Here is a 27,676-nt window from a genome sequence, read left to right as displayed (position 1 = left end):
CTTTTTTTTTTCTCAAATGAGAAGACCTTTTTGTTTGCCACAAGAAGGCTATTATCCAGAATGTTAATGGGTTTTCAGCTATTAAGATGTAATGATATACCTCGAGTATTTAACTATAAATTTGAAAAATCTCCATGAACAATCTCAAAGGAATACTTAGAATGCACTCCTGGTAAATTGGCTCATTTTCCTGTAATTTACTGGAAGTGCTGATATGAGAGCAGTCGTAATGTGAAAAGTACATTAATCCCTGGAGTTACATTTTATATATTAAATTATTACTCTCAGAATAAAACGTATGAGGCCATTTAGCCTTCATTCATATTTGTTACTTAGAATCACAGTAGAGAAACAGTCACTTATCTTTGATGCACAAAATTAGAAGTAATGCATTTAATATCCTTTAAAACAAGAGGCACAGTGATGCTCAGTTACGCTTTTGCATAACAATTGCTCTTTCCCAAAACAAGGACTGTTTTAGTTAGAGCAAGATTCTTCGGGCTTTGTAGAGGCCCCTTTCATTCCATTGGTAATTGAAATATTTTTAGAAACCCATAATGCAGCTTTCTTTGATGTCAGAAAGATTAGTCTGCCTTCTAGCCCTGAGCTGCTTCCACACTGAGGGATTATTTAAGGAGGTAGTCAGTTTGCTGAAACAGTGGTTGTAGGAACCCTTAGGGTCTTGTTTGGAATTTTGTCTAATTGTGTTTTTCTTTTTTGCCAGGGGACTGAGAGTTGTGGAATCATAATTTGTGACATCAGGTGTTTTTTTGATAAGCAGCCATTTCTGATTCTGGAAGATTAAGGCAGATAGGAAGCCCCTCCTGAGACTGTGATAAAGCTCTCGAACAACAACCGACACCATGGATGTAAAACTGGAGCCTTCCTGGGATGACCTGCCTCTCATGGCCAACACCAGCCACATACTTGTGAAGCACTATGTACTGGATTTAGATGTGGATTTCGAAAGTCAAATCTTTGAGGGCACCATAGTGCTTTTCTTTGAGTCTAGAAATAGACTTGAGAAACAGAGTGGTTCCACCAAGGAAACCTGCCGATCAGAGTCAAATGAAGCCTGCAGATTCAGTACACCTGAACCCTGCCATAGTCCTGTGACAGATACAAGGACCTCCTCATCCAAAACAGGATATAATGATTTTGCAATCTGTGGTAAAGGTGAAAAAGATACTTCTGGTAAAGATGGTAACCATGACAACCCGGAACAGGCTTCTGGGATTTCTAGCTCAAAGTACTGCTGTGACACAGGGAATCATGGGAGTGAGGATTTTTTGCTAGTGTTGGACTGCTGTGATTTATCTGTGTTCAAGGTCGAGGAGGTAGATGTTGCTGCTGTGCCAGGTATTGAAACATTTACAGGGTCTCCCCAGATCACATTTGTTTCTGAGGAGCTCAGGAATCAGATTGTACATGAACTTGTGACTCTGCCTGCAGATCGTTGGAGGGAGCAGTTTGACTATTATGCTCACTGCAGCCAGGCTCCTGGCTGTGGGGAACTCCTGTTTGACACTGACACTTGGAGCTTACAGATCAGGAAGACAGGGGCTCAGACAGCTACTGACTTTCCTCACGCCATACGGATATGGTACAGCACCAAACCCCAGGGGCGATCAGTTACGTGGACCTCAGACCAGAGTGGCAGGTAGGTTGTCCCGGCACCCAGCGATCCCCTGCCCATTAATCTCACTCACTGGGAGATGAGCCTTTGCAGGGATACTCTAGACAGGAGAGTCTCGGCAGAGATGCTCCTTTTCATTCTGTGGTATTAACCAATCTAGCCTCAAATCCCTAGGCCCACAGTGAAGCAGGTAAATTCCCAGGTCTGTTCAACTCTTAATAGGATTATTTCCCTTAAGTCAGGATGAAAAGATTACTTTATTAAGCCCCTGTATTTCTGAGTTAGGAGATTGAAAGGTAAGCTTAATGACTAAATCCCAAGCCTAGCTCTCTGTTGGGATCTCTGCCTGCGACTTTAGTGCTGTAGATGGGAGTGATGCATGTCTCTGAGCAAATACTTTCTCAGAGTTCCTTCATACTCCCCCTGAGGGAATAAACTGCTGCCAAGCTGGGTCAGTATGAAGCCTGACCAAGTGCTTCCAATTAAAGTCTGCTCTGCTTTGTGCTTCTCTTCCTATACCTGTCTCTTGGCAGCCGTGCCTCTCTGGGCTTTGTCACTTGTCATGGAGTACAGACCCCCACACACTGGGAGGGCCTGTTCCTGAGGAGTGTGACAGTCCTGCCAACACTGCACACTTGCTCCTCTGGCTGCGGTTCTTCTACTCAACACCAGGAGATTCCTGGTTTTTAGTGTGGAGAGAAAGAATTGATGAGGCATTGATTTTGGGAGGTGTGTAGGCAGCCATTTGTTCTTTTCTTCTTGCCCTTCCTCCAACAATTGTTCAGCGTTTTTCAAATTTGAGAGTTTTAAAATCAAACTTCATTGATCCCTCATTATTTTACCTGTTTCTTTGTGCTAATGTACTGCAAGTCAATATAGTAATTCCTACAGCTCAGCTGGAGGAATGCTGATCTTAGTGAACTTGTGTTGAGTACCTTCTTTTATAGCCTCCGACTCCTTTGACTGAAGTGGTGGGCTTGGGAAATTGCTTAGATCTCTTCCCCAACCCATCCCCCCAAAAAAACCTTTTAGATTTTTTTTTTAAGCATCACTTCAACTTTGAGCTCTGATTATCCTGTTCCTTACCTCCAATCTTACATCTCTGTTCTGGTCTCCCACCCTACTCAGAATGAGTTCACTTCTTGTCTTATTTCTGTTGGAGTCTGAGGCAGCCTTTGGGAAATTTCAGGGTTGGTGCAAACTTACAACAGCACAAAAGCATACTGATTTATATATAGAATAACTTAATTGGATATTCTTGGGAGACCATGAGGAAAAGAAATAGGTCTTCCTATTGTATCTTTAAAATTTTTTGAAATTATTAAGGGTTGAGTTTTAATTTTTTTTAATTTTTAAAGACTTTATTTATTCATGAGAGACACAGATAGAGAGGTAGAGACACAGGCAGAGGGAGAAGCAGGTTCCATGCAGGGAGCCTGATGTGGGACTCGATCCCGGGACTCTAGAATCACGCCCTGGGCTGAAGGCAGGCACCAAACCGCTAAGCCACCCAAGGATCCCCAAGGGTAGTGTTATTATTTTTTTAAGGATAGAGTTTTTAATAAGATTTAACAAAATATGGTCTCTGAATACTTAATTTAGGAAATCATAGTTTTTAATACTCCCAGATACTTCATTTTCGAATTAGAATAATGGGGAAGAAGAATCTATTGACAGTAGTTGGAAGAAATGCTTATTAATGGCCTCAAACATAGCTTTCTTCTCAGTGCTCACTTTACAGAAAGAGATTAGACTTGTAAATTACGTTATATGTCAGGTGTTGAGTAGGAATGAGTTATGGATAAATACTGATTTCCATAAAGAAACCAAAGAGGTACTTGGGAACATCTTGTTCCTGCAAAGGTTGACTTGGCAAATGTCTCCTTTTCTGGTAATTCAATAAAATGCATGATCATAGCAGGAGTTTAAACTGTATCCTTGGGAGTTTATGATGATATGTTAGTAAATAAATGGCATTTATGCAGCCTTACAAGGATAATAAATTTTGTTTAAAAAAAGAAATCCTCAGAAGATATTTTCTCTCCCTTTTGTCTTTTTGGGGGTAATTTTATTATAGTCAGGATCGTCTTCCATGAATAGCCACCAAATCTTTCTAAACTCTCCCACATGCTTATGAATAAATCTAGGTGTATATTGGTAACTCTTTGGATACTTTAAGGACTTTAAAATGCCCACGGATCCCAAGTTGTGAGACCAAAAAAAATCCCTTAGTGATGAGAGCAGTTAATGATCATCAGGGTTAGAAGACTTCATGAAAATAACTGTGTGAAAATACAACATTTTACAATTGTGTGAAAAATATAATGGGGGATCCCTGGGTGGCGCAGCGGTTTAGCGCCTGCCTTTGGCCCAGGGCGCGATCCTGGAGACCCGGGATCGAATCCCACGTCGGGCTCCCTACATGGGGCCTGCTTCTCCCTCTGCCTGTGTCTCTGCCTCTCTCTCTCTCTTTCTCTGTGTGTGACTATCATAAATAAATAAAGTTAAAAAAAATATATAATGGGTAGGGCTTATTTTCTCCCAAGGCATAGAGCCTGCATTTATTAAAACTAACATTTTGTCTTTGAGTGGCAGAACACTATCAGCATACCTACTATAAATTCTTAGTCCTGGATGAGAAACGTTTTATTCTCGTGTTACAACTAGGAAATTGAATAAAGTTACTGAAAGCTCCTAGAAAAAAATCCATGTTTCAGTTGGAAAAGGGAGTTACGTTTCTTATTTTTTATCTTTACCATGTCCCTTATTGTATGCAAAGATTTCAGTACTTTAAAAGAAGATATTAGCTTTCAGTAATTTCTGTTTTTAAGCGCTTATCAGACACAAACTTAAGAAAATCTCTAAATTGGTACCTTCCCTTTTGAGTTCTGTCAGTGGCTTCTCTCCTTGTCACCCTTACTCTACCCTATGTTGAAAATAAAACTTAAATTATTTAGTTTGATACTATTATAAACAAATGATCATTTAAGACATCAAAGGATCTCAATATGGAATGCAAATTGTGACAAAACAATCTAATTGTATTAAAAATGTATGAAACAGCCTCCTCCTCCCTGAAGGGGGTTGGGGGAGAAGGTGCTGACTGTAGTCACTTTGGAAATGAGTGAAGTTTGTTAAGACTAAAAATGCAAAAAGGAACTGTACCTAAATACTGTGCTGTAGTTGCTGAAGTTATTTCCTGTGGGAGTACAGGTTAACAATTCCAGTACCACTCTACATGTATACTGGAATTGAGCAATTAAGTAAATTAAATAAGTCTGGGAGCCAAGTTTCTCACTGTTGAAGTGGAAGGTTACAGGTGAGCAAGAGGAAGAGGCTAGAATGATCTCTGTGGTATTAGATTAGAATTGGAGACATCACTATAAACTCATGTTTAATGTTTAAGATGATACAGATTGCTGCATTTATAGAAATAATTATAAGTAGGTGTTTTCCAAGGGTTAGCATGAACACATAAATTTCCTTACTTGTCACCTGGAAGGGTGTAGAAGCACAGTGCCTGGGTCTTGGTTTCTAATATCATTCTCCAATAATGAAACAAGGGCTTCTTGCAGGACTGGCTAGGACTGGAGGAAATATACAAGATGAGCCTGGAGCATCTTGTAGTGACAGAAAATAAGTGCTCAAACAGCAGCAATAGTAGCCTGCAATTGAGGGTATATCCTCAAGGTCCAAGGAGCCATCGGGAAGAATTTCTAACGACCAAAGCTGAGCAACAATATAAAATAGTTTTGATAGATGACCTAAAGTATACAGTAATTATTCATGAGTTCACAGTGATATAAATAAATATTTGAATAAATAAACAAATGGAGGAAAATAGACAAATCTAATGTACAGAAGTTGCCCAAGTTATATAGATACTCCATCCTCAAGGAGGTGGAACATAACTCTGCTTCTTACTAAATATGGGCTAAGAAATAAGAGTAACTTTTACATTGTAGAAACATGACAGACATGACCTCAGTGACGATATCAATGTTAACATCAATGGTGATGAGTCATGTTGCTAGTGTGTACCCTTGGTATGATGTGTTGAAATGACATCTTTGTGATTGTCCTCCCCCAAACCCATGATCCCAATCTAACCAACAGAAAAATATCAGATAAATCCCAATTGAGGGACATTCAACAAAATAGTACTCCTCAAAACTCTCAAGGTCAGGGCACCTGGATGGCTCAGTTGGATAAGCATCTGCCTTTGGCTCAGGTCATGATCCCGAAGTCCTGGGATCATGCCCTGCATCGTATGCCCTGCATCTCATTGGACTCCCTGCTCAGTAGGGAGTCTGCTTCTCCCTTTCCATCTGCTCTTTCCCTCCCTCGTGTTCTCTCTCTCAAATAAATAAAATATTTAAAAAGAGTAATTCTCAAGGTTGACATAAAGAAAGTCTTAATAAACTGTCATAGACAAGAGAAGCCTAAGAAGACATGATTAATGTATCCTGGAACAGAAAAGGGACATTAGGGCTAACAAAGAAAATCTGAAAAAAAAAGAAAAGAAAAGAAAAGAAAATCTGAATAAAATATAGACTTTAAGCATGTATCAATATTGGTTTGTCGGTTGTGACAAATATATTAATGTAAGATGTTGATAAAGGTAAATATGGAGTAAATGGGAAATCTGTGTATTATCTTTGCACTTTTAAAAGTAAATCTAAACCTGAACTAAAATAATGTTTATTAAAAAAATAAACTTCAAATCTGGAAAGTAGTCACCATCTTTCTGCCTTAAAATCTCCTTTTTGTAAGGGCTGCTTTCCCATTTTTATCAAGTGATAATGTTTTTTGGAGAACTGAAAATGTATTTAAAGCTATAAAAGAGTATTTCTTCAATAATTGTCAGTAATTTCTTTTCCCCCATTATTATTGTAGTTCTAAAATGAAGTGTCTGGTTGTATAAAAGCTACATTTTCCTACCTGGGTTTAGCCATTGTGGGATTATGGAAGTCCTTGAAATGAAATGTTCTTTTTTGCCTCTGTCATATAGATACTGGATTACAGGTGACATTTAAAAAGGATCACCGAAACAGTAACAGACTCGTATATGATAGTATGATACAACATGCTTCTTGGAAAGCCTGTTTACTTCATGTAGTATGAGTTTGTGTGCCTTCTAAAAAATATTTTGAAGAACTATTTGAGAGTAGGGAGAGAGTTTAAGAATGTGTTAAGGGGTTGTTGCCAAGCTAGGAAGGAAGGGGACCTAATATCTTTTTGGTTCTAGATCTTCAGTATACCTAAGAAAAAAACTTTTAGAAATGGAAATCTTTAATTCAAAGTTTATATACTTTTCTATTCCACTAAATACATGTTACTTAAAACCAAAGCATTCTCTCTGGTAACCCATTCCTTTTTCCCATAGGATCATTATAATGGTTGTGAAACCAGCCAAGTGGTTAGGGAACCTGGGTTTAAGCTCATGACGTCACTGAACATGAGTTGAATGGAGTGGAAATTTAGTTAAATATAGGAAATTTATTTTTAAAACTCCACTTACTTGGATCATGGTTAAAGATAAGGAAACTGCTTAGGAAAATACATTATAATTTAAAGTAATATTAAAAATTTTAAATTCCATAAATCAAAATGTTGTTATTTTAGACAAGACCAGGTTGAAGTTGGCAAAATACTAAAGAGAATAATTTTTCTCTATTATGTTTATTACTTAGCTGTTGGACCAAGGAAAGAGGTAGACTTTGGGAGTATTTTTAGTTTAACATCAAAACCAGATGTTAAAACATGTTTTTTTCTTCCCCCACTAAAATAGTTTCATTGTTTAATATCTTGCTATAAAATTTTAAAAGAATGAGCAGAAGATCTCTGGGAAGAGATTTCAGGTCAAAAAGGAATATTTCTACAGTGAATCCTTTTCTTTTTCTTTCCTGCTTCAAGAAACTAATACAAAATTCTTGAGAACTGAAGTGGAAATACATATATTAAGAAGGAATTGATAATCTCGACTTGAAAATGTTTGGAAGGGTTCTACATTAGCCTCTTTCTCCCCTTGCTGACATTCTAGATCTGCCTCTGTTTATCAGCCCAGGTGAGTCAGAGGAGAAAAGGTAATGATGGACTGTCTTAATTTACACATGTAACCCAAATGACTAACCAACCAGAGAGAAAAACCTTGAATAATCAAACATCAACAGAAAACAACAAATCACACTGACTTACAACCAAAGAGCATACTATTTTGGAAAGGACCTGGAAAGTGGGAGCCAGGAGAGCAGAATACTTGTCTGAGCTGTGCTGCCCATTAGCTTTGTGACTTCAGATAAGGCCTTTTACATCTCTCGAGCTTAATTTTCCTGTGTTTTATAAAGATCTTTCATTTTAGAATCTCCACATGAGACTTCCAAATGAGAAATACTGTCTTTGCCATTTTAACAGCTTGCCTATTTTGCACCCAAAATGCTTGTGCTGAAAAGTGGTGAATTTCTGATTCAAAGCCACTTCCATTCAGTCCAGTTCATTCTGTACACAAAATCAGAGTCAAAGCAGCATTCTCCTTGTACCTGCCATATGTTCAGACTGAGGGATCCTGGTTTTGGTAAAGTGCCATGAAGGAGAATATAATAAAGAAGGTGTGTGTGCAGGGTTGGGAGGAAAGAGTGAGTTATAGTTGACATTTCCTATTTTAGTATTCCACCTCTTGATTTTTGTGGCACAAGAGAGCAAGAGGGCTGCTTGCTTCTAGCTTGAGTTTAGTGATAACATGGAGTCTTACAAAAAGATCAGGTGCAGGAAGGAGAAGAGATAAGGAACTGGAGGAGGCCTGAAGACTTTGTAACCCTGGCAAGTTTTCTAAAAGAATCCGACTCACAGAACTGTCACATCTGTGGCCCTCTGGACTCCAGGGACCAGATCAGTACTTCATTGTGGGAAAATACCCAACAAGCCACACCCATGGCAATTCTAGGCTCATCACCTCCTGCCCGCTTCTCCTAAGGCAGCCCTCTCCCCAGTTCCTGAGTGGACTTCAGATAAGAGACGTGGTGGTATCAAGTCTCTGAAAACAGGTGATTTTATGGAAAGTGGTAGAATTGAAACTTTTTTTTTAAGATTTTATTTATTTATTCATGAGGCACACACACACACACACACACACACACACACACACACAGAGGCAGAGACACAGACAGAGGAGAAGCAGGCTCCATGCAGGAAGCTTGATGTGGAACTTGATCCTGGGACTCCAAGAACACGCCCTGGGCTGAAGGCAGGTGCCAAACTGCTGAGCCACTCAGGAATCCCAGAATTGAAACTTTTTAAAACTAAAAGTAACCCCTTTTTCACACTGACTGCAAAAAGATGAACGCATAGAGTTGTCAACTGAAGAGAAATAAAATATGTAATTTGTTTTTTTTTTTTTAAAGATTTTATTTATTCATGAAAGACACAGAGAGAGAGGGGCAGAGGGAGAAGCAGGCTCCATGCAAGGAGCCCGACGCGGGACTCGATACCGGGTCTCCAGGATCACATCCTGGACTGAAGGTGGTGTTAAACCGCTGAGCCACCAGGGCTGCCCTAAAATATCTAATTTGAATGAATCCCTACAAGTTTCTCTTTATAGCTGGCTCCTTAAGAAAATGAGCATGTGAGTGTTCACCAGCATCTTACCTTGGAAGGCATATGTCTTAGTCCATTTGGCTACTATAACAAAATACCACAAATTTATTTCTTACTGTTCTGGAGGCTGGAAGTCCAAGATCAGGGTACCAGCACATTCAGGTTTTGATGAAAGCTCTCTTCTGGTTGCAGACAGCTGACCTTTGGCTGTGTCCTCACATAGGGGAAGGGGCTAAGGAGCTCTCTTGGGCTTAGGAATTTGAGGGGGACACGTTCAGACCATAGCAGCATAGTTAGTGTGTCTCATCCTTGTTTAACCACTCCATGAACAAATATGTATCAAGCTGAAGTTGTAGCCATTCTGGCAAGTTCTTCCTGAGTTTAGAAGTTCTTTAATGGCAGCCAGTCATGGGGCAGCTTTCACACTATCTCACCATTTTCTTTCTGATTTTCAGTGTCTTCCTCTCCACCCCCACAATTCCTGTGCAGCTTAACTGGACTCCTCAGGGAGCCTTTCATTGGGTGGCTATCCCAGGGCATGTGGGATGAGCCCTGGTGTGAGAGAGTTTTCCTCTGTGTGCTGGAAGGAATTATTGAGTCTGGAAATAATGAAGTTATGAGCACTGGAGGCTGGCGCCTGCACATCTGTCCCATGAGCGTTTTAGCAACATGGCTGAGGTGCAAGACTGTGCATTTTGAGTAAACACAGCTGCAGATATTTCAGTGATTACACATCCAGATAGCTGCAGAACATATTTGTAAATGCACATAGATTTTCCTCCCCTCTTGGGGCACAGGGCATGGGGGACAGGAAATCAGCTCTAGGTAGTTATTTGTAGGTGTGCGTGATGGGAGCCATCTTGACTCTTGAATCACCACGTGGGGAGTATGATTTTCACAATTCAGTGAAGTCCCTACGTTCACCCATTCTTCACTTTTTGTGATGCCCCAAATTCCGCCTCTAGAGGTTTATCCAGAGGTTAAGGTTAAAAATATAGTCACTTAACTTTACATTATTTTAGATGTTTGCACTAGGATGTGCAACATGCATAAGGATATCACATCGTAAAATCTCCAAAGGCCATTGCTTATGAATTAAGCAGTGCTTGGTGTGGGCATGTTGGGAAAGGAAGAAGGGAGGCTGGAACTGAGAAAGGGTAAAGGCCAAGAAAGGAGTAGGTTGGGAGCACAAAGATAATCTCTGTTTTCAAGAAATTTAGCTTAGGATCTCCCTCTTTGATGAGTATTTTTCTATTTGTGAAAACATTCCAATGAGAAAACAATTGAGTCCCCTTTCAGACATGGCTATATCTATGGATCTATATCCATAGATGGAGCTTTTTACACTTTCGGAGTTATAGCTCTGGAGACCAACGGGGAAGTGTGGTGTTTCTCCCATTCAGATGGGGGTCCCAAAATGTGGGGCGTCTCTATTGGGTGGGGGCTGGTGGTGACAGAATTCACCCAAGGCAGAAAAAAGGAGATAGAAGTTTACTGAATGCACCCCAAGGGAAAGGCAGGGAGGACAGCACAGGAGAGACCATCTGCAAGGAAGTGGGGGCTGTATTTAAAGGCCGAAGGTGAAGAGATTTGGAGATGTATGGATCCTGTTTTGTTGGTACTTGTGCCTAGTTGTACTTAGCCCAGTGGTTAGTTAAGGCCTGTGGATATTTTGAAGTGGGTGGCCTGATGGGCCTGTTTGTATTCAGGGTCACTGCGCACCCTTTTGCCTTGCTCTACATTCCATTGCTCAAGCCTAAAAGCAGCCTCTACAGAAAGTGAGAAAAGGAAACATAGATTTTAGCAGCAAGGATGCCCCAGCGATGAAAAGAGGTAACAGAAGAGAATTGTGAGGACAGGAGAGTGGGAGGTGAGAGCTTGGGGGGGGGGAGGGGGCGGCTAGCCAGGTAACTAATCCCTATGGTGGGAGGAGTCAGGTGTCCTGGGACAATATGGTAGAAAGAGCCCTCAAGAGGATGCTGGGGGGGTGGGGGTGGGGGTCAAGACAGAACTAGAAAAAATATCTAGGACTAGACCATTTAGAGGGGAAATGATCAAGAATGAGAGAGGAAAGGATAGTGGTAACATGCTTTTTAAAAATCCAGCCAATGGGAGGATTTCCTCCCACACACTCCCTGATTTGTGGATGGCACCCAGACTCAAATCTGCTGGCAACATCAATACTTAGTTCGTAAGCCCATCATTCCTCAATTTTCTATGATCTAGCCGATTTCAGACACTCAGTCCCATTGCTGAACAGTGGTTTGTGCTTGGAAAATCATGGTCTCTATGTCCATACAAGTACCCTCTGCCATTGGGTGTATTAAGTCCTGTATGCGCAAAATAAATAGGGACTCTCCTTCTCTCTTGTCCCTTCCTGTGACCTTGCTTGTCATCTTGACTTCTTTCTTGTGTAATTGCTTCACAACACATCTTATCACCTGAGCCAGAAACCTGAGAAAATTCTGTTATCTATTATTGCTGCATACAAATCACCCCAAACTTAATAGTTTAAAAGAACAAATATTTATTATCTCAGACAGTTTCTGAGGGTTAAGAATCCAGGAGCAGCGTAATTGAGTGGTTCTGGCTCAGTATCTCTTACAAGGTTGCAGTCAGCTATCTGTTGGGGCCACGTGCATCTCAAGGGTTGACTGCAGCTGGAAGATTTTCTTCCAGATTTATTTGCATGGTTTTCAGCAGGCCTCAGGTCCTCACTGACTGGGCCAGAGGTCTCTGTTTCTAGCACATGGGCCCCTCCATAGGCTGTGTGAGGACTGTCTTGACATGGCAGCTGGATTCCTTCCAGATCAAGTAGAGAGAGAGAGAGAGAGAGAGAGACAACCTCTTGATCCCGGGTCTCCAGGATCTCGCCCCGGGCCAAAGGCAGGCGCTAAACTGCTGAGCCACCCAGGGATCCTCCCTGCCCCCCTTCTAAAATAAATAAAGAAATTTTAAAAGATAAAAAATAAAAATAAAGCTCGAGACAGGACCAGTAAATAGAAAGGGCTGCACTTGGGTTACAAGGAATGGCTGATTATATACTTTGGAGTTGGGGGAGTTAAAGACAAAGTTTCCAAAAGGACTTTCATATGCTAAAGAAGACTCCCAGGAACCTGGAGGCCTATCTATTGTCAAACTTAGGTTTTTTCCTCTAGCAAAACATTAAGACAGTTGGGATTTTCTGGAGGAATGTCATACTCTGCCTGCCTCAAGTATTTGTCAATGGGCTGCAGGTTATAAGGACATTTAATTTAGGTCCAGTTTCTGTTCTTGTTGTGATCTCTGGATGACAAGGAACCTCATTTCCCAGGCTCCCTTGTCTTCTGCTTCCTGCTAAGTTTGGCCTATGTAGGGCAATGGAGGAAAATTTGAGAGCAGAAACCGTTGGTGAGAAACAAGGCATTTCTTCTTCCTTCTTGGGTTTCTTTGGCATCTCCAGCAGTGACTGAGTCTCATCTGGTCCCAGCACCCATTGGACGGTCCCCACCGTGACTCTGGCTTTTGCCAGGTGAACCCTGCCATTGCAGCCCATTAGCTCCTGGTAATACCAGCTCCTTCACCCAGAGGACTCACAGCAGCTACTTACCACTATGGCTAATCCTTGGATTGCCTCACCTTCCCCCGCTTGGCTTCTCAGTTCTTCTGTCACTTGGATAGCCAGTGCCCTATGTTAAGTCACCTCTCTTTCTTAAGATCCAGACTGGTGTGTCTTTTACTACTGAGACCTGACTGATGGAGTAGGACCATCATTCTGTGTGTTCCTGCACATTGTAGGAACTCAGTAAATGTTCAGTCATATTGATGTTAATGAAAAAGGAAAACCAGTTTACCAAGAGTGCTCTGTTCTATTCATTTACTCTATAAGTCAAACTGATTAAAACTACATCATATTTGTCGTAATTCCTGAAAAGCAAAAAATGGAGACATTTTCCTAAAACATTTTCCTGAGGGTCACTTTTGTGCTTTCAACTCTGTGGTATCAAAAGAATGGATTCCTTTGATCTCATAGATCTTTTCAATCGCTGTCTTTCGTCTGACTTAATCATGGAAAGGATCATTCTTAGTATGGCTGGGTTTATAATTTTTAATTGTGGCAGAACGAGCCGTAATGTCATACCATTTGGTTTCCTGCACTCGCTTTGTAATGACTCTACACTTGGCCTTCCCATCACAAGCCCCGTTGTTGTGACCTACGCTTCTGTTTATATGCCAACCTCTGTTCTTGGCCTCCACACAGGGATTCCCACAAGGGTTCCATTTGAGATGGTGGTTTCCAAGATTGGGAATATCTGCCCACCAGCAACTGGATTTGAGACCACCAGCTTGTTTTTCCAAACATTAATATCTCGGTGATCTCCAAACATATTTTCTTTTCCAGAATGCTTTCCAAAAGGTTTGTAAGAATGTCTCTAAAACTTTTTTCTTTTGAAGGCGGAAGGGCCTAAGGGGAGGGGCAAGGGTAATACAGATTTTAAATTGGCAGACTAGTATTTAAAACTTTATCCAAAAAGCTATTTTTCCCTTAAAAAAACAAAAAACCAAAAACCTCTCTTTACATATTTAAGTAACTTATTTGGGAGAAATTACTACTCGGCTATTCATATAGCCAGCCCGTGGCAGTTTCAGTTCAAAATGCTTTGAAACCAGTCAACTACAAAGCCTCAAATGTTTTTTCTCTTTGAAAGCTCAACTTAACCTTCACTACCCTGGTGGTGAGAAAAGTGACAACTCATTTAAAGATTCCCCTCTTTTGTTTCTTTGTCTTTCTTATGCAGGCCATGTGTTTATACTATGGGATCTCCCGTAAACAACAGGGCTCTTTTTCCATGCCAGGAGCCACCCGTTGCCATGTCAACATGGCAGGCTACAGTTGGAGCAGCTGCATCTTTTGTTGTTTTAATGAGTGGGGAAAATTCTGCCAAGCCAACACAGCTTCGGGAAGGTACTGTACATGTGTTCTGTGCTTCTTTCTGTAGTGCACACATGCTGGACCCAGGGATCCAATACGCAATGTTTTTCTCAACTTTAAAGAGCTCCTTTATGAGTTGGGTTGGAGTGAACATACTAAAAACATTTTGCTAGAGAAAACAGCAGGGGATGGGGAGGGGCAGTTGGGAGCCTGGACATGGCATGCAGGGCTCTTCACGCTAGAGTTATCAATTCCTGGATTAATTTTGGAGTTGCTTTCACCTGGTGGTTTGTGGGCTGTAAGTGGGTAGTCTTGGTTTGAAGACTTTGGGACAGGCAGAGTGCATCGTGGAAACACCATTACAGTTGCCTTGTCTGTAGTTCAGTTTGTTCATTAGGCTGGGCGATAGAGCTCCTGTTGGCTGGCCCACTGGAGTTGTCCTGCTAAGGCATCTGTCCTGCATACTATATGCCCACTTGTCTCTGAACCAAAGGTGTGTAAGAAAGATGTGCTAACACATCAAGGTTGTGTCTGTGAATCACTTGCTTGTTGCAATAATCAGCTTTTTCAGTTGAGATCCAGAGCATGTTGACGCTAGGTGAATTTTTTCTAATTTGTTATTTCTTAATTTAGAATGTTGTATCTCCATCCACATACTTATTATAGAAACTAACATTTGTAGAAAAGCAAAAATAATAAAAAAATTTATAGAGAAAATGGTTGCTAACATTTTGCTGCATTTCCCTACAGTATTTAAAACCTATATGTATCATATATGTTATCATTTCAAAATTGTTGTCCTAGCATGTAACATTTTTATATTCCATTTATTTTACTCTTTGTATATCTTGAATGTTTTCCAAGTCGTTTTTAAAAAATATGTTAGTCTGCATAATAATTTTGTTGTGTGAATATATCAGATTTTGTAATGTTTCCATATTACTAGACATTTTTATTGTTTCCAGGTTTTTCCCCCTGTTATAAATAAAGATGCATTAAATTCCAGAGGAGATAGTTTGTATAAAATGAGATTATTGAGTCAAAAGTTTTGAACATGTTTAAGTTTGTTGGTTCATTTCTCAGATAGGTTATTTTCCAGAAAGGTTGTACAATTTATACTCTCATGAGTAGCTATGAGGGTCCTGGTTACTAGGAGTGTCACCCTTCTGATGGGCAAGAGAAGGTTTCTCTTTAATTGGATTATTTCGATAATCGACGAGGTTCCACTTGTCCTCGAAAGTTTCTTAACCATTGTTATTAGTTGTTCACTTCCTTTGCCTGTTTTTATTCTGAGGCCTTAGTGAGGCTTTCAAAGTTGTTTCATCTTTTAATTTAATTGGCTCTTTAAAAAATAAAGATATTGGAGATTCTGGGTTGGTAAACATATGAAGATCCTGGGAGAAGGCATGGAAGCTCTACGCTCTGCTGCCCCGCCCCTGCACACCTTCTCCTGTGCATCTCTTCCCTCTGGCTGTTCCTGAGTTGACTGCCTCTTCATCAAATGCTGCAGAAAAGTACACTGGTGAATTGTTTATTTGGGTCTTCATTTCCTTATGGAGTCTCCCCTAATCACATAAACTTACATTAAGTAAATCTATAAGCTAGTCTCCTATATAAAAGAATAAATATATTAATCTCTTAATATTTGTGAAAAGCATTTTGTCCAGTTTATAGTATGTGTTTTAATTTCATATAATGTTTTGTTTTTTGTTTTTTTTTCATATAATGTTTTTGATAGGAGATTTTAATTTTAATGTAGTCAAATCTGTCAGGTTTCTCTTGGAAAGTCTTTTGCTGCTCTTAGATTTACCTGTTTTATTCTAATATTTTTATTTAAGTTTTAGTTTAATTTTTGTAATTTAATCTGTCACAGGTTATTCTGGTCAGGGTTGTGAAATGAGAACTAATTTTTTTTTTTCCCCAATTTTTCCAATCAGGAAACTAGTTGCTACAAGATCATTTATTGGATCTTTGCTGACTTGTAATATCTCCCTTTTAAAATTTTTTTATTTTAATTCCAGTATAGGTAACATACATTGTTACGTGGGTTTCAGGTGTACAATCTAGTGATTCAGCAATTCTATACATTATTCAGCGCTCATCATGACAAGTGTACTTTTGATTTGTGGTATTTCCTTTATCAAACTAGATTTACACATGTACTGGAGTCTTCACTGAGTGTTTACTTGATTCTCAAAGCCAAGACAAAATAAAACAAGTAATATATTTAAAAATTTTATTTTCTAAAAGTAGATTACAAGGACAAGAAAATTGCAATAGTCTCCTTTTTCCTCCTATTTTCCAGCTACCCAGGAACTGTCCCCCAAGGCAATTAGGGTGACCAATTTCTATTTACTATACACTAATTTGTGTATAGTATAGTTTTTCCTTTTTATTGCACAGATCATAACATGCTATACACATTATTTTTGTATTGTGCTTCCTCCTTCAACTTCTTCATTGTTTTTATGACTGCAGAGTATTCCATAAATGGCTGTTTCACAATTTAGTTAACTGATAGCTCTACACTTTATATCAAATAATAAACTTAATGAGCATTTACTTCTCTCATCTTCCCTTACCAACATTCCGTTCCCCAGTTTTAATTAATACAGTTTGTGGTTTGGGACTGATAGTATCTTTATACTTTGTTTTTGTGTTCTTTCTTCTCTTCCAGGAATTATAATTACTGTTTTATGTTTCCATTCAGTTTCAAATCATTTGCATTAAGTAGTTAGACTTTCTTTATTCTTGAGCTCTTAAGTTTGAATCATCTCTCCGCTGGGAAGTGGGAAAATATATATATATATATACATATATATATATATATAAATTTTTTATTTATTTATTTTCCCAAGGCACAGAAGGGGCATAAGGAGAGGGAGAGAGGAATCCCAAGCAAGCTCCACAATCAGTGTTGAGCCCAGCATGGGATTGGATCTCAAAACCTGATCATGACCTGAGGCAAAATCAAGAGTCAGATGCTCAACTGACTGAGCCACCAAGGTGCCCCAATATTTTTTTCTAGAAAGGTGGATATGTGGTATATTTTCTGAGCCTTCCCATATTTAGGTTGGCTTTTTGTTGTATTCACTTATAAACAATCCTTGACTAGGTATGAAATTCTTAGGACTTTTTTTCCCTTTGAAATTGACTGTACATGTTTTCATTATTATCCCTTAGTATTTCTGAGGAAAAATCTGATATTAATTTCTTTTTTTTATTCTTTGAAAGTAGTCTGATTTTCCTACCTAGAAGCTCACAGAATTTTTTTTTGTTTATGTAATTCAAAACTTTCTAGAACGTAGCTAGTTATGGGTGCCATTTAAAAAAAATCAACTTTATTGAAGTATAATGTACATATAATAAAATGCAGACAGTTTAAGTCTTGTTCATGAGGTCTGACAAATATACCCGCCTATATAATTAATCAACACCCCTATGAAGCTGTAGCTATGTCTGTTACCGTAGAAATTCTCTGTGCCTTTGCCATCTGTCCCCAACCCCATACCAGTCAACCACAGATCTGATTTCTGTATCTGTAGATTACTTTTCCCTTTCCTATGGATTCAGATAAATGGAGTTATTCTGTGTGTACTTTTCTGTGTCAGACTTCTTTTGCTTTACATGTTTGTGAAATGCGTCTGTATTGTTGTAGGTGGCAGTAGTTTACTGTCTTTAAAGAAATTGATGGGGGTGCCTGACTGGCTCAGCATGTAACTCTGATCTCGGGGTTGTAAATTTGAGCCCCATGTTGGGGGATAGAGTTTATGTAAAAAAAAATTTTTTTTTTAAATAAAGAAATTGGTGAATAGTCATCCATAATATGAATAAACTTTTTTTTTTTTTTTTAAATCTGCTCACCTGTTGAGGGACATTTGAATTGTTTTTGGCCATCACAAAAAATGTGCTGTGGATATCCATGTAGAAGTCTTTTTGTGGATAGAGATTTTCATTTCTCTTGAGTAAATACACAAGAGTGGAATTGCTGGATCATATATGTATATTTTAACTCAGTAAGTGTCTGCCAAACTAGTTGCAAAGTGATTGAATCATTTTATATTCCACTAGCAATGTCTGAGAGTCCAGTTGCTGTGCATCCTTGCAAACACTTGGTGTTGTTGGTCCTTTTAATTTTTGTTGTCCTGCTGGGATTGAAATATTTCCTGGGTATCCCTGGGTGGCTCAGAGGTTTGGCGCCTGCCTTTGGCCCAGGGCGCAATCCTGGAGTCCCGGGGTCGAGTTCCGCGTCGGGCTCCTGGCATGGAGCCTCCTTCTCCCTCTGCCTGTGTCTCTGCCTCTCTCTCTCTCTCTCTCTGTGTCTATCATAAATAAATAAATACATCTTAAAAAAATATTTCCTTGTGGTTTTGATTTGCATTTCTTTGATGGCTCATGATGGTGAGCAACTTTTCATGTACTTATTGTACATTCTTATATCGTCCTTTAAAAAGCATCTCTTCAAGCATCTCTTTATTTAATGTAGGTGTTTTGGTTGTTTTATTATTGTAGGAATACTTTTTTTTTTTTAATTTTTTAAATTTTTTATTTATTTATGATAGTCACACACACAGAGAGAGAGAGAGAGGCAGAGACACGGGCAGAGGGAGAAGCAGGCTCCATGCACTGGGAGCCCCATGTGGGATTCGATTCCGGGTCTCCAGGATCGCGCCCTGGGCCAAAGACAGGCGCTAAACCGCTGCGCCACCCAGGGATCCCAGGAATACTTTGTATATTCTAGATACAAGCCCTCTGTCATACGTATGTATTGCAAATATGTTCTCCCAGTCTGTGTGGCTTGCCTTTTTATTTTTTTTACTTATACTATCTAAGGCTGATTTTCCATAGAGACATTTTGTTCTTTAGTAATTCTATTACAGATTTAAGTTGTTACTGTAACAGTTTCTTACAATCCTCCCTCATCTTTTATCTTGTTACTTTGTTTTTTTTAATCTCACTCTGTTTTACTGTCTCAGCTTTTTTGTCTTCTCATGACTTTCTACTACTTTTTTATAGAAATTATGTCTTCTTGTATCGTGATGGGAATGCCAGTTTACTAAGCTTATTTTTGTTTCTATAGTCAATTGATTTTTTTTTTTTTTAGTCAATTGATTTCTGAGGCTTGTTCTTCCTAAGTCCTTAGAACAATGTTTTCTTTGACTTTTATTTTGAGTATTTTTTCTTAAAGTGTTCATGACCTTCCTTTCTGGCATGTACCAACAGACAGGATTGGGTCTATGGATTTCCTTTCGTTCCATTCACTGTCCACTTGTGTCACTGGAATGGACTTAAATTATTTGTATTAGAATGATATTTTAGAAAGCATAAATATAAGAATAGGTACAAACTCTTATATAAATTATATTATGTGTCTAATAAGGTATATTGTAATATATTATTATATGATAACTCTTACACATCTATAAAGCCAAAATAAAATATAAATTAAACATAGACCAAAATATGAAATCAGTAAAATTCAAATAAGTAACTTAATTTTAATGTAAAGATTAAGATTTTGCTGAAATGAAATTGCCCTTCACAATATGAATGTAGTGCTGCCAGCTTCTGAAGGTTCTGTTGAGATTATCGTGCCTCTTCTACCCTGAGCCACGTGACGATCTTGTTCCCCATCACTTTATTCCATGTGTTGTAAAGCTTTTGTTTACACAGCATACTGTGATGTCATATAGCCTTTACTTGCCAAAAACATCCTCCGCATGTTCTTTTCTCATTATCTCTCAATCATCAAAGCAACGCTGCATGTCCCTGTGCATTCATATATACTAATGCAGATGTGGACTCTGAAATTGTTTGGTAGTACTCAGTTATATCTGGATGATCCAGTGTGCTTAAGAAATCTATCCCACTGCCCATTTTTGTAAATAAAGTTTTATTGAAACATGGCCATTGCATGTGGCTGCTTTTGTGCTACAGTGGCAGAGCTGAATATTTGCATTAAAAAGTATATAGCTAGTTTGTAAAATGTTTACAAACCAGCCCTTTACAGAAAAGAAAGCCTTCTGACCACTTTGGTATCTGTCATTGTCTGTCTATTTGAAGATTATAAAAAATTAAGACAAGAATGGACTTTAAAATTTTCATGAAAAATGCTCATACTTGCAGGAATATATCTGTGGATCTTTTTTCAGAATTACCAATTCAGGGCAGAGTTATAATGAAGCAGATGCTAATTGGGATTTGCTTATGTTCATACCACTTACATTTATGTGATATCGTGGGCTTACATTCATGCTGCTTATACTTACGCGATGTCATTGAGCAGACTTTACCAATTCGAATGGAAGGAGGATTGAGCTAGACAAGGAAAAAACTCTATGCCTAATACTGCAGTTCCCCTGTAGTCACAGCTGAGTATTTTTCAAAGGATAACCAGGAAAGAGGGCAAACAGAGCTCTTTGCCAGACCCAAAATGGCTGTCCTAAAGATGGAATAATGTCTCCAAATGTCTCTGTGCTCCTTAGAGTAAAAGGGTATGTGGCTACAAGATGATACTATTTCCTTTCCAAGTTATGTTTTCTCGATTGTAGATTGGTCTCCTAGGACCTCCACTCTACTGTGCACAATGCCCTTTAAAAGGATGAGCTCTTCACAAAACTGACCCACAAGTCACAGTTTACATCACAATGACACATCTAGTGATTAGCACATTTGCCAGGCACCAGCTGATTTCCCGAAAGAAGCAAAGCACCTGGGAGCAGCATAATCAGATACCAGCGACAGAAATGAGTGCAGCTCTTGGGCAGGGGATAGAAATCAGAAGACAGACCTCTGAGTCCCTGCTACATGAGAGAAATCATTCCTCCTAGCTGTTTTTAAAATAAGGCTAATGGTTTAGACTGTCGCTTGGTGACCATCATAAGAATTTTATTAGCTTAGAAGTTACCAATCTTTTTTCAAGAAGGCTACATCAAAGCTATAGATTTAGACTGAGTTGTTTGACTCCTTTATTATTTAACTTCCTTAACAGAATTTCATTCAGGCAAGCAGAAATGTTATCCTGTGTGTTATCATCGGCCTAAATTCCCTGCCAAAATGTACCTCACAGAGACCCCACACCCAAAAAAGTGCTTTGTATATAAGAGGTACTTGATACTTGGTTGAATAAATGTCTTTTGATAGATAGACATAATATGTTCATGGTAGGAGCACTTAAAAGCACTACTGAATAGTAACAAAAATGATTTTGGGGTCATTTCTTTAGTTATGCTTCTGTTTATAGAGTTTATGCCTTTTCTCCAGGCTCAATAGATTTTAAAAGAAAAAACTGGCATACTACATTCTTATTTTTCCCTGTTTGGCAATTCTTTTGTTTAGTTTTATTTTATTTTTGCAGGGTCTAATTTAGTGTATTTTTACTTCCTAGAAAAATAAAACATACCACTTCTTTTTCATGGAAAGGCTCAAGTAAATGAACAAAACTAACTTGAGGTCCTTAAAAATGTAAGAGAAGCAGCATATGAACAAGTGAAAAGTGTTAAAAACTATATGTGCCCTCACATCGTATCTGATTTCATTTTTCTGTGCAAAAGTAAAAGACTGTAGACATTACTTCATTCTGGGCAAAATGCTACTCTGGCTTGCCCAGTAGACCAACTCTCTGACATTCTCTCTCTTGACGTTGTGTGGGAAATTCCAGGAAGAAGCCAAGATTTCAGGGTCCAGACCCTTCTATGTGCAGTTGAAAGCCAACTTTCTTCCCTCTTGGTGGCTCAAAATGAGCAATACTATTTAGGCTGCTCCCACAGTGTGCAAGCAAGAATTACGTATAAGGAAATGGTAACGTGAAAGACATTTAGGAATGATTATGATTAAGAGTTTCATCACAAAGATAGAATGCAAAATAGAGAAAGCTCCTTGTTTCCAGAACTGGGGAAACTTTATTCTGAGCTAGTACACATGTTTCAAGGGGTAGGAGTTTGGAGTGAATGCATTTATCTTTTCTCTTTAGAAAGGTAATCGTGGGCAGCCCGGGTGGCTCAGTGGTTTAGTGCTGCCTTCAGCCCAGGGACTGATCCTGGAGATCCGGGATCGAGTCCCACACTGGGCTCCCTGCGTGGAGCTTGCTTCTCCCTCTGCCTGTGACTCTGCCTCTCTGTCTCTCTCTCTCTCTGTCTCTCAAGAATAAATAAATAAAATCTTAAAAAAAAAGAAAAGAAAGCTAATTGTGGGGGATCCCTGGGTGGCTCAGCGGTTGAGCATCTGCCTTGGGCTCAGGGCATGATCCTGGAGTCCTGGGATCGAGTCCCACATCGGGCTCCCTGCATGGAGCCTGCCTCTCTCTCTGCCTGTGTCTCTTCCTCTCTCTCTCTCTCTCTCTCTCTGTCTTTCCTGAATAAATAAATAAAATCTTTTTTTTTTTTTTTTTAAAGAAAGCCAATGGTGACTGAGACACTGTTCTGCTCAGTTACATCCCCCATAAGGTCATGCCTTAGCACTTTCCAAATCTTTGTCGGTTTGTGATTCGCTTTTTGACTCCTTCTTGCTTACCTTCCTTATGGTGGATCATCTTGGGTAATGATGATTATAGCAGGTGTGTTCCAAATCTTTTTGCCTTGGATTTTGTCTCAGGCTTGACGTTCATAGTACTCGAGCATACCTGTGACCATCGGGAGCAGTATGATTTGGTGTCTGGCTTGCAGGCCCACTCTCTACCTGGGACTAGGTAATCTGTGTCACAAGTCAGAGTGGTGGCTGAGACTTGGAATAACAAGCCTGGTGCAGTGTATTATTAGCCTTCAGTGACATCAGCCATTAGGGAAAAACCTCAAAACCTACGGAGGTGCTTGTGTTCTCCCTTCGGTAGGTGGCGCTCTCTCACCTGGTTCACAAGAATGATCTTGGAAGGTCATTCTCTTCTGGGTTTCCTGTGCTGCAGGCAGGACCATGTTACTGGGAAGCAAAGCCCAAGCCCTGCGGGGTGGCATCGGTACTTGAGAAGCGGCAGCATGACCTGACACATGTCCCTGGTTAGGCACTGCCGGTGCATATTTGTTCTGGTGCCCGTTCCCGCCCTTGAGCAACAGCAGAGAAGAACTAACGAAAGACTGTCACGCTGTGGGTACTCAAGAGGGTGGCACTAACTCATAAGACTAGAAGTGTAGACTCAGCCACACAAAGTAGTGAAAGAGAAAGGGCTGGGGTTTGCTGAAGAGACCCAAGCACTGGGCAAGGAAGCCAAGAGAGGAAGAGCAACCCAAACTGGGACCTTTCCTTTCTTTTTTTAATGTATCTATTATTATTTTAAAAATACACAAAATGTATAAAACATACACCTTGTGTATGGTGCGACTATCGATACATGTGTATAAATATACACATCTATGTACATATATAAACACACACATATATATGCATGTTCTTATTCATCTTAAACATCTTTAATTTGTGATACAGACATTCCAAAATAATGAAATAGCTTGATGTAGGGGACACTTTGAGCAAGAAGCTCTGAAATTAAGAAGACTGGCTAGAGAAAGAGTCCATGGTGAAGTAGAAAATGAGCAGGGATGACAGAAGAATTGGGGAAAGAAATCTGATATGTTAAATAAAAGCATGTATCAATCCAATGTTTCCAACTGAATGTTACTTGTCTAATGTACAGTGCAAGAGTTTAAAAGATAAAGTAAATGCTTAATAGGAAGAATTTAAGTGCCTGTTTTAATTTCCAGGGAAAGCAATAACTTTTTAAATACAGAAGATTCTGTGAGATGTTTAACTTTACAAAGATATGGGCAGCCCGGGTGGCTCAGTGGTTTAGCAACGCCTTCAGCCCAGGGCGTGATCCTGGAGTCCCGGGTTCGAGTCCCACGTCAGGCTCCCTGCATGGAGCCTGCTTCTCCCTCTGCCTATGTCTCTGCCTCTCTCTCTCTCTGTGTCTCTCATGAATAAATAAATAAAATCTAAAAAAAAAACTTTGCAAAGATAAATAATCTGCTTTTGCCTCTGTAGAAGCAGAAGGGTTATGAATGGTGTATTCTTATAATGTGTTTTATGAGTATTTCCAAGACTCCCCTAAGGATAAAACTGTGATGTTCCATACATTTTGTATTTAATTGACTATTCTTGAGCATGATTGATGTGTAAAAATGACTATAGTATCTTAATTTTCTTCTCTTAATTTTTTTTTTTATAAGAATGATTTTCCAAAATAATTAGCAAAGTTAATCACAGGTTTGGTGTAAACAGTGCCCCCCCTCCATGGACTGATTGTATCATGTTCTTCCTTTTTCCTCTTCAGTCTTCCTCCTTTGGAAGATAGAATCTTCAAAACTATTCATAGGACAGTTTTATTTTAAAAATGTGATAAATGAGAAAATCAAAGGCAATTGTTTTAACCCTCTTTAGTTAGAAGAATTTTCAAAACTAAATTTTAAACTGCCTCTTATGATTTGAAAAGTGACCCATTCCAAGTCCTTTTCATACCTAGAAAAAAATACAGTTATCTTTAAAGAAAATTTCAGTCCTGTTTTGGACATGAACATGTCTATTTGGATCTTGTGGCAGCTTCTATTATGATAAGAACAATACTTGATAAGATGTATCTGTCTTACTAGAGAGACTATCAGAGTATAAGAATTTTCCACCCTAACTAAATAATTTGAGAAGGTGGTATAGGGGTATTCGGGAACTTTCTGAGGAGGCCCAGAAGGGAGGCTAGATGGGTGGCTGCTCAAGCCTGTTCGGTTAGGGAGTGCCACTTCCTCTGGGTCCCTTCCTACCTCCCCCCTCCCTGTAAGTCTTGCTAATGAATCCGGCCTGGCCGTGAAATCATCCAGTGGTGTGATGGACTCCTGGCCTTTGCAGAGGAAAAACTCTGGGTTAATTCAAGTACAGCATGCTCTCTTTGTTTTGCAGCTGGTGTAGCAAGGGAGTCTAGGGCAAGTGGATTGAATCAAAAAGGAAAATGAAGGCATTCACTGTCTATTTCATCGAGGATGGCTCATTTAAAGTAAACACCATTTAAATAGTCTCCAAATGGCCCATTCTATATGAAGTCATACAGGATGCCCCCTTTGGGCTGTCATTCTCCTTTAAATGGATGGCTTTGTGTGCACTGCGTTTTAATGCCATTCAACCTTAAACCCCATATGTGGGCCTCATCAGGCCACAGGCTTTGGTGCACATGTGGCAGCCATACCTTCAACATTCTTTGTCTCTGCCTCCAGACAGTCAGCCCAAGCAACAGGGGGAGGGAGTTGTAAAGACAACAGCAGTTAACATTTCTTTAACACTTATTATGTGCCAATTACTATGTCTAGTGATTTCTCTATATATTATCTAATTTAATCCTCACATAATCCTAGGAGGCAGATACTATGATTATTCCCTTGTTACAGATGAGGAGATTGATACATAGATTAAGCAATATGCCCACACTGGGCACAATGTGGCTCCAGGTATTGAACCCCAGCAGTCAGATTCCAGAGCTGGAGCTCAATCAATGGACATATTCAGAAGAAATAAGCTCTCATCAATTCTCTTTGCAAGGTAGGCTTATCCCAAACAATAGATAATCCAGAAATTATTTCTCTTTGTCTTTGGAATGCATGCTCTGCTTTCTGGGGGCAGTAATTTCACCTTGTTATTTGTATTTTTTTGCAGTCGGGTTTGAGGATGAGATCAGGTATTTCTTGAGCACCTAGCTCCCTGTGGCAGTGGGTAGTCTTCATACAAGATTGGGCTCAGTGGAATAATCCATTAACAGACAGCCCAAATGAGGCTTTCCTACCAGACATGCCCTCATAGTAAGAAACTAGTAAAAACCTCCCCCAGAGAACTGGAAGCATTCAGTTGTCACAGCAGTGGCTCCAACATTCACCAGGGTTGGGCAAGAAGCCCAGGGCTGGACAGCTTTGGGGAGCTTCTGTGAAGGGTCCAACCAGGGTCTCTGGGAAATGTGTTCCTAGCCAGTTCTTATTTGGCCCAGCCCCTTGATCCACCCCTGTTTAACTGTCACTTGGTAGCCTAGAAAACTTTTTTGCTGTGAAAACTTAAGTACGAAACTGTTTATTCCAAATGAGCCCTACAAATAGAGGAACTTTAAGAATCTTAAAAAATGAAAAATCTTGAGGGTGGTATAGAAGAAAATCATCTTGAGAATTTAAAATACGGATTTGGGTGATATTTTCAATACAACCGCCCCCCCCCCCCCCATCCTTTTCTTTCCATTGTTTAACTTTGGCGAAGACTACAGGGGAGAATGACAGTTCTGCAAAATTTTTGCTGGACTTAATTGAGATTTTCCTATCACTTTTGCTATCTCAATCCCAAATTTTAGGTCATTTAAGGTTTCTGCCTTTAAAAAAGACCCCAAAACTGGAAAACAAAAACATGATGTCATTCCTCTCCCATAACATCTCTTTATGGCTTCCAGTGCCCTCTCCACACCTCCTCTAGGATATAGACATTTTGGTAAAGGCCCTGGGACAGGACGTGATTTGGGCACTCTCTGTGACCTTGGGCAGGCATCAAACAGATACCCCTTATTCCATTAGGACTGTTCTCTCTGGAAAGCAACTCTAGTTCTTGCTGTTTCCACAAGTCTCTTGCCCACGTGTCAGATGTATGTATGGTACAAGAATCGGAGAGACAGAAAAAATCAGGTCAATACTTCAATGCAAAGTGTAGGGAGAAAGCCTATTGTGTACACTCTTTCATTCTTGTCCCTCCCAGCTTTATTGATCTATAATTGACATATAACATTGTTTAGGGTATACAACATCATGATTTGATATGTGTGTGTATTGTGGAATGATTACTACAATTAAGTTAGTTAACACATTCACCACCTCATGTAGTTATAATTTTTTTTTATTTTGAGAACTTTTAAGATCTACTGTCTTAGCAACTTACAAATATACAATACAGTACAGTATTGTTAACTATAGTCACTTTGCTATACATTTACATCCCAGAACTTGATACAACTGGGTTGTACCCTTTGACCCCCTTTACCCATTTCTCTGCCACCTCTCCTGCTCCTATTGCTGGCAGACACCAAAAATCTGTTTCAATGAGATTGATGGCTTTTTAGATTCCACAAATATGTGAGACCATTCAGTATTTGTCTTTGTCTGACATATTTCACTTAGCATAATGCCTTCAGTGTCCATTCATGTCATCCAAATGGCAGGATTTCCCTTTTTTTTGGCTGAGTAGTAGTCCATTGTGCATACAGACTGCATTTCTTTATCCATTCTTCTGTTGATGGACATTTAAGTTGTTTTCATGTCTTGGCCATTGTGAATAATGTTTCAATGAACATAGGAATGTTGAAATTTCTTTGAGATAATGATTTCATTTCCTTTAGGTATATACCCAGAAGAGACATTGCTGAATCATATGGTGGTTTTATTTTAACTTTTTGAGGAACTTCTATACTGTTTTTCATAGTGGTTGCACCAATTTACATTCCCAGCAATTATGCACAAGGGCTCCCTTTTGCTCCACGTTCTTACCAGCACTTGTTTCTTGTCTTTTTGATACTAGCCATTCTGACAGGTGGAAGATGA

General features: G+C 39.4%; 1 protein-coding gene across 50 annotated transcripts in view; it reads left to right on the top strand.

The window, feature by feature from the left end:
• Positions 1-27,676, top strand: part of AOPEP (aminopeptidase O (putative)) — a 332,941-nt gene that overhangs the window by 42,167 nt on the left and 263,098 nt on the right. For 48 of the 50 annotated variants that reach the window (XR_012035345.1, XR_012035337.1, XR_012035356.1 and 45 more), the window contains exons 2-3: positions 725-1,660; positions 14,008-14,174. Coding sequence is in view for 23 of the 50 variants with exons in the window: in XM_072835007.1 (XP_072691108.1) it covers positions 864-1,660; positions 14,008-14,174 (964 nt within the window). In the remaining 27 variants the exon portion in view is untranslated. Of the gene's footprint in view, positions 1-724; positions 1,661-7,558; positions 7,704-13,469; positions 13,626-14,007; positions 14,175-27,676 lie in introns of those variants that run through there. The other 2 variants (XM_072835191.1, XM_072835202.1) reach the window with 2 other exon arrangements.

This window comes from Canis lupus, chromosome 1 (genome assembly GCF_048164855.1).
Source record: "Canis lupus baileyi chromosome 1, mCanLup2.hap1, whole genome shotgun sequence".
In the NCBI taxonomy this organism is placed as follows: domain Eukaryota; kingdom Metazoa; phylum Chordata; class Mammalia; order Carnivora; family Canidae; genus Canis; species Canis lupus.
Note: the sequence above shows the minus strand (reverse complement) of the source record. Positions and strands in the feature narration are given on the sequence as shown.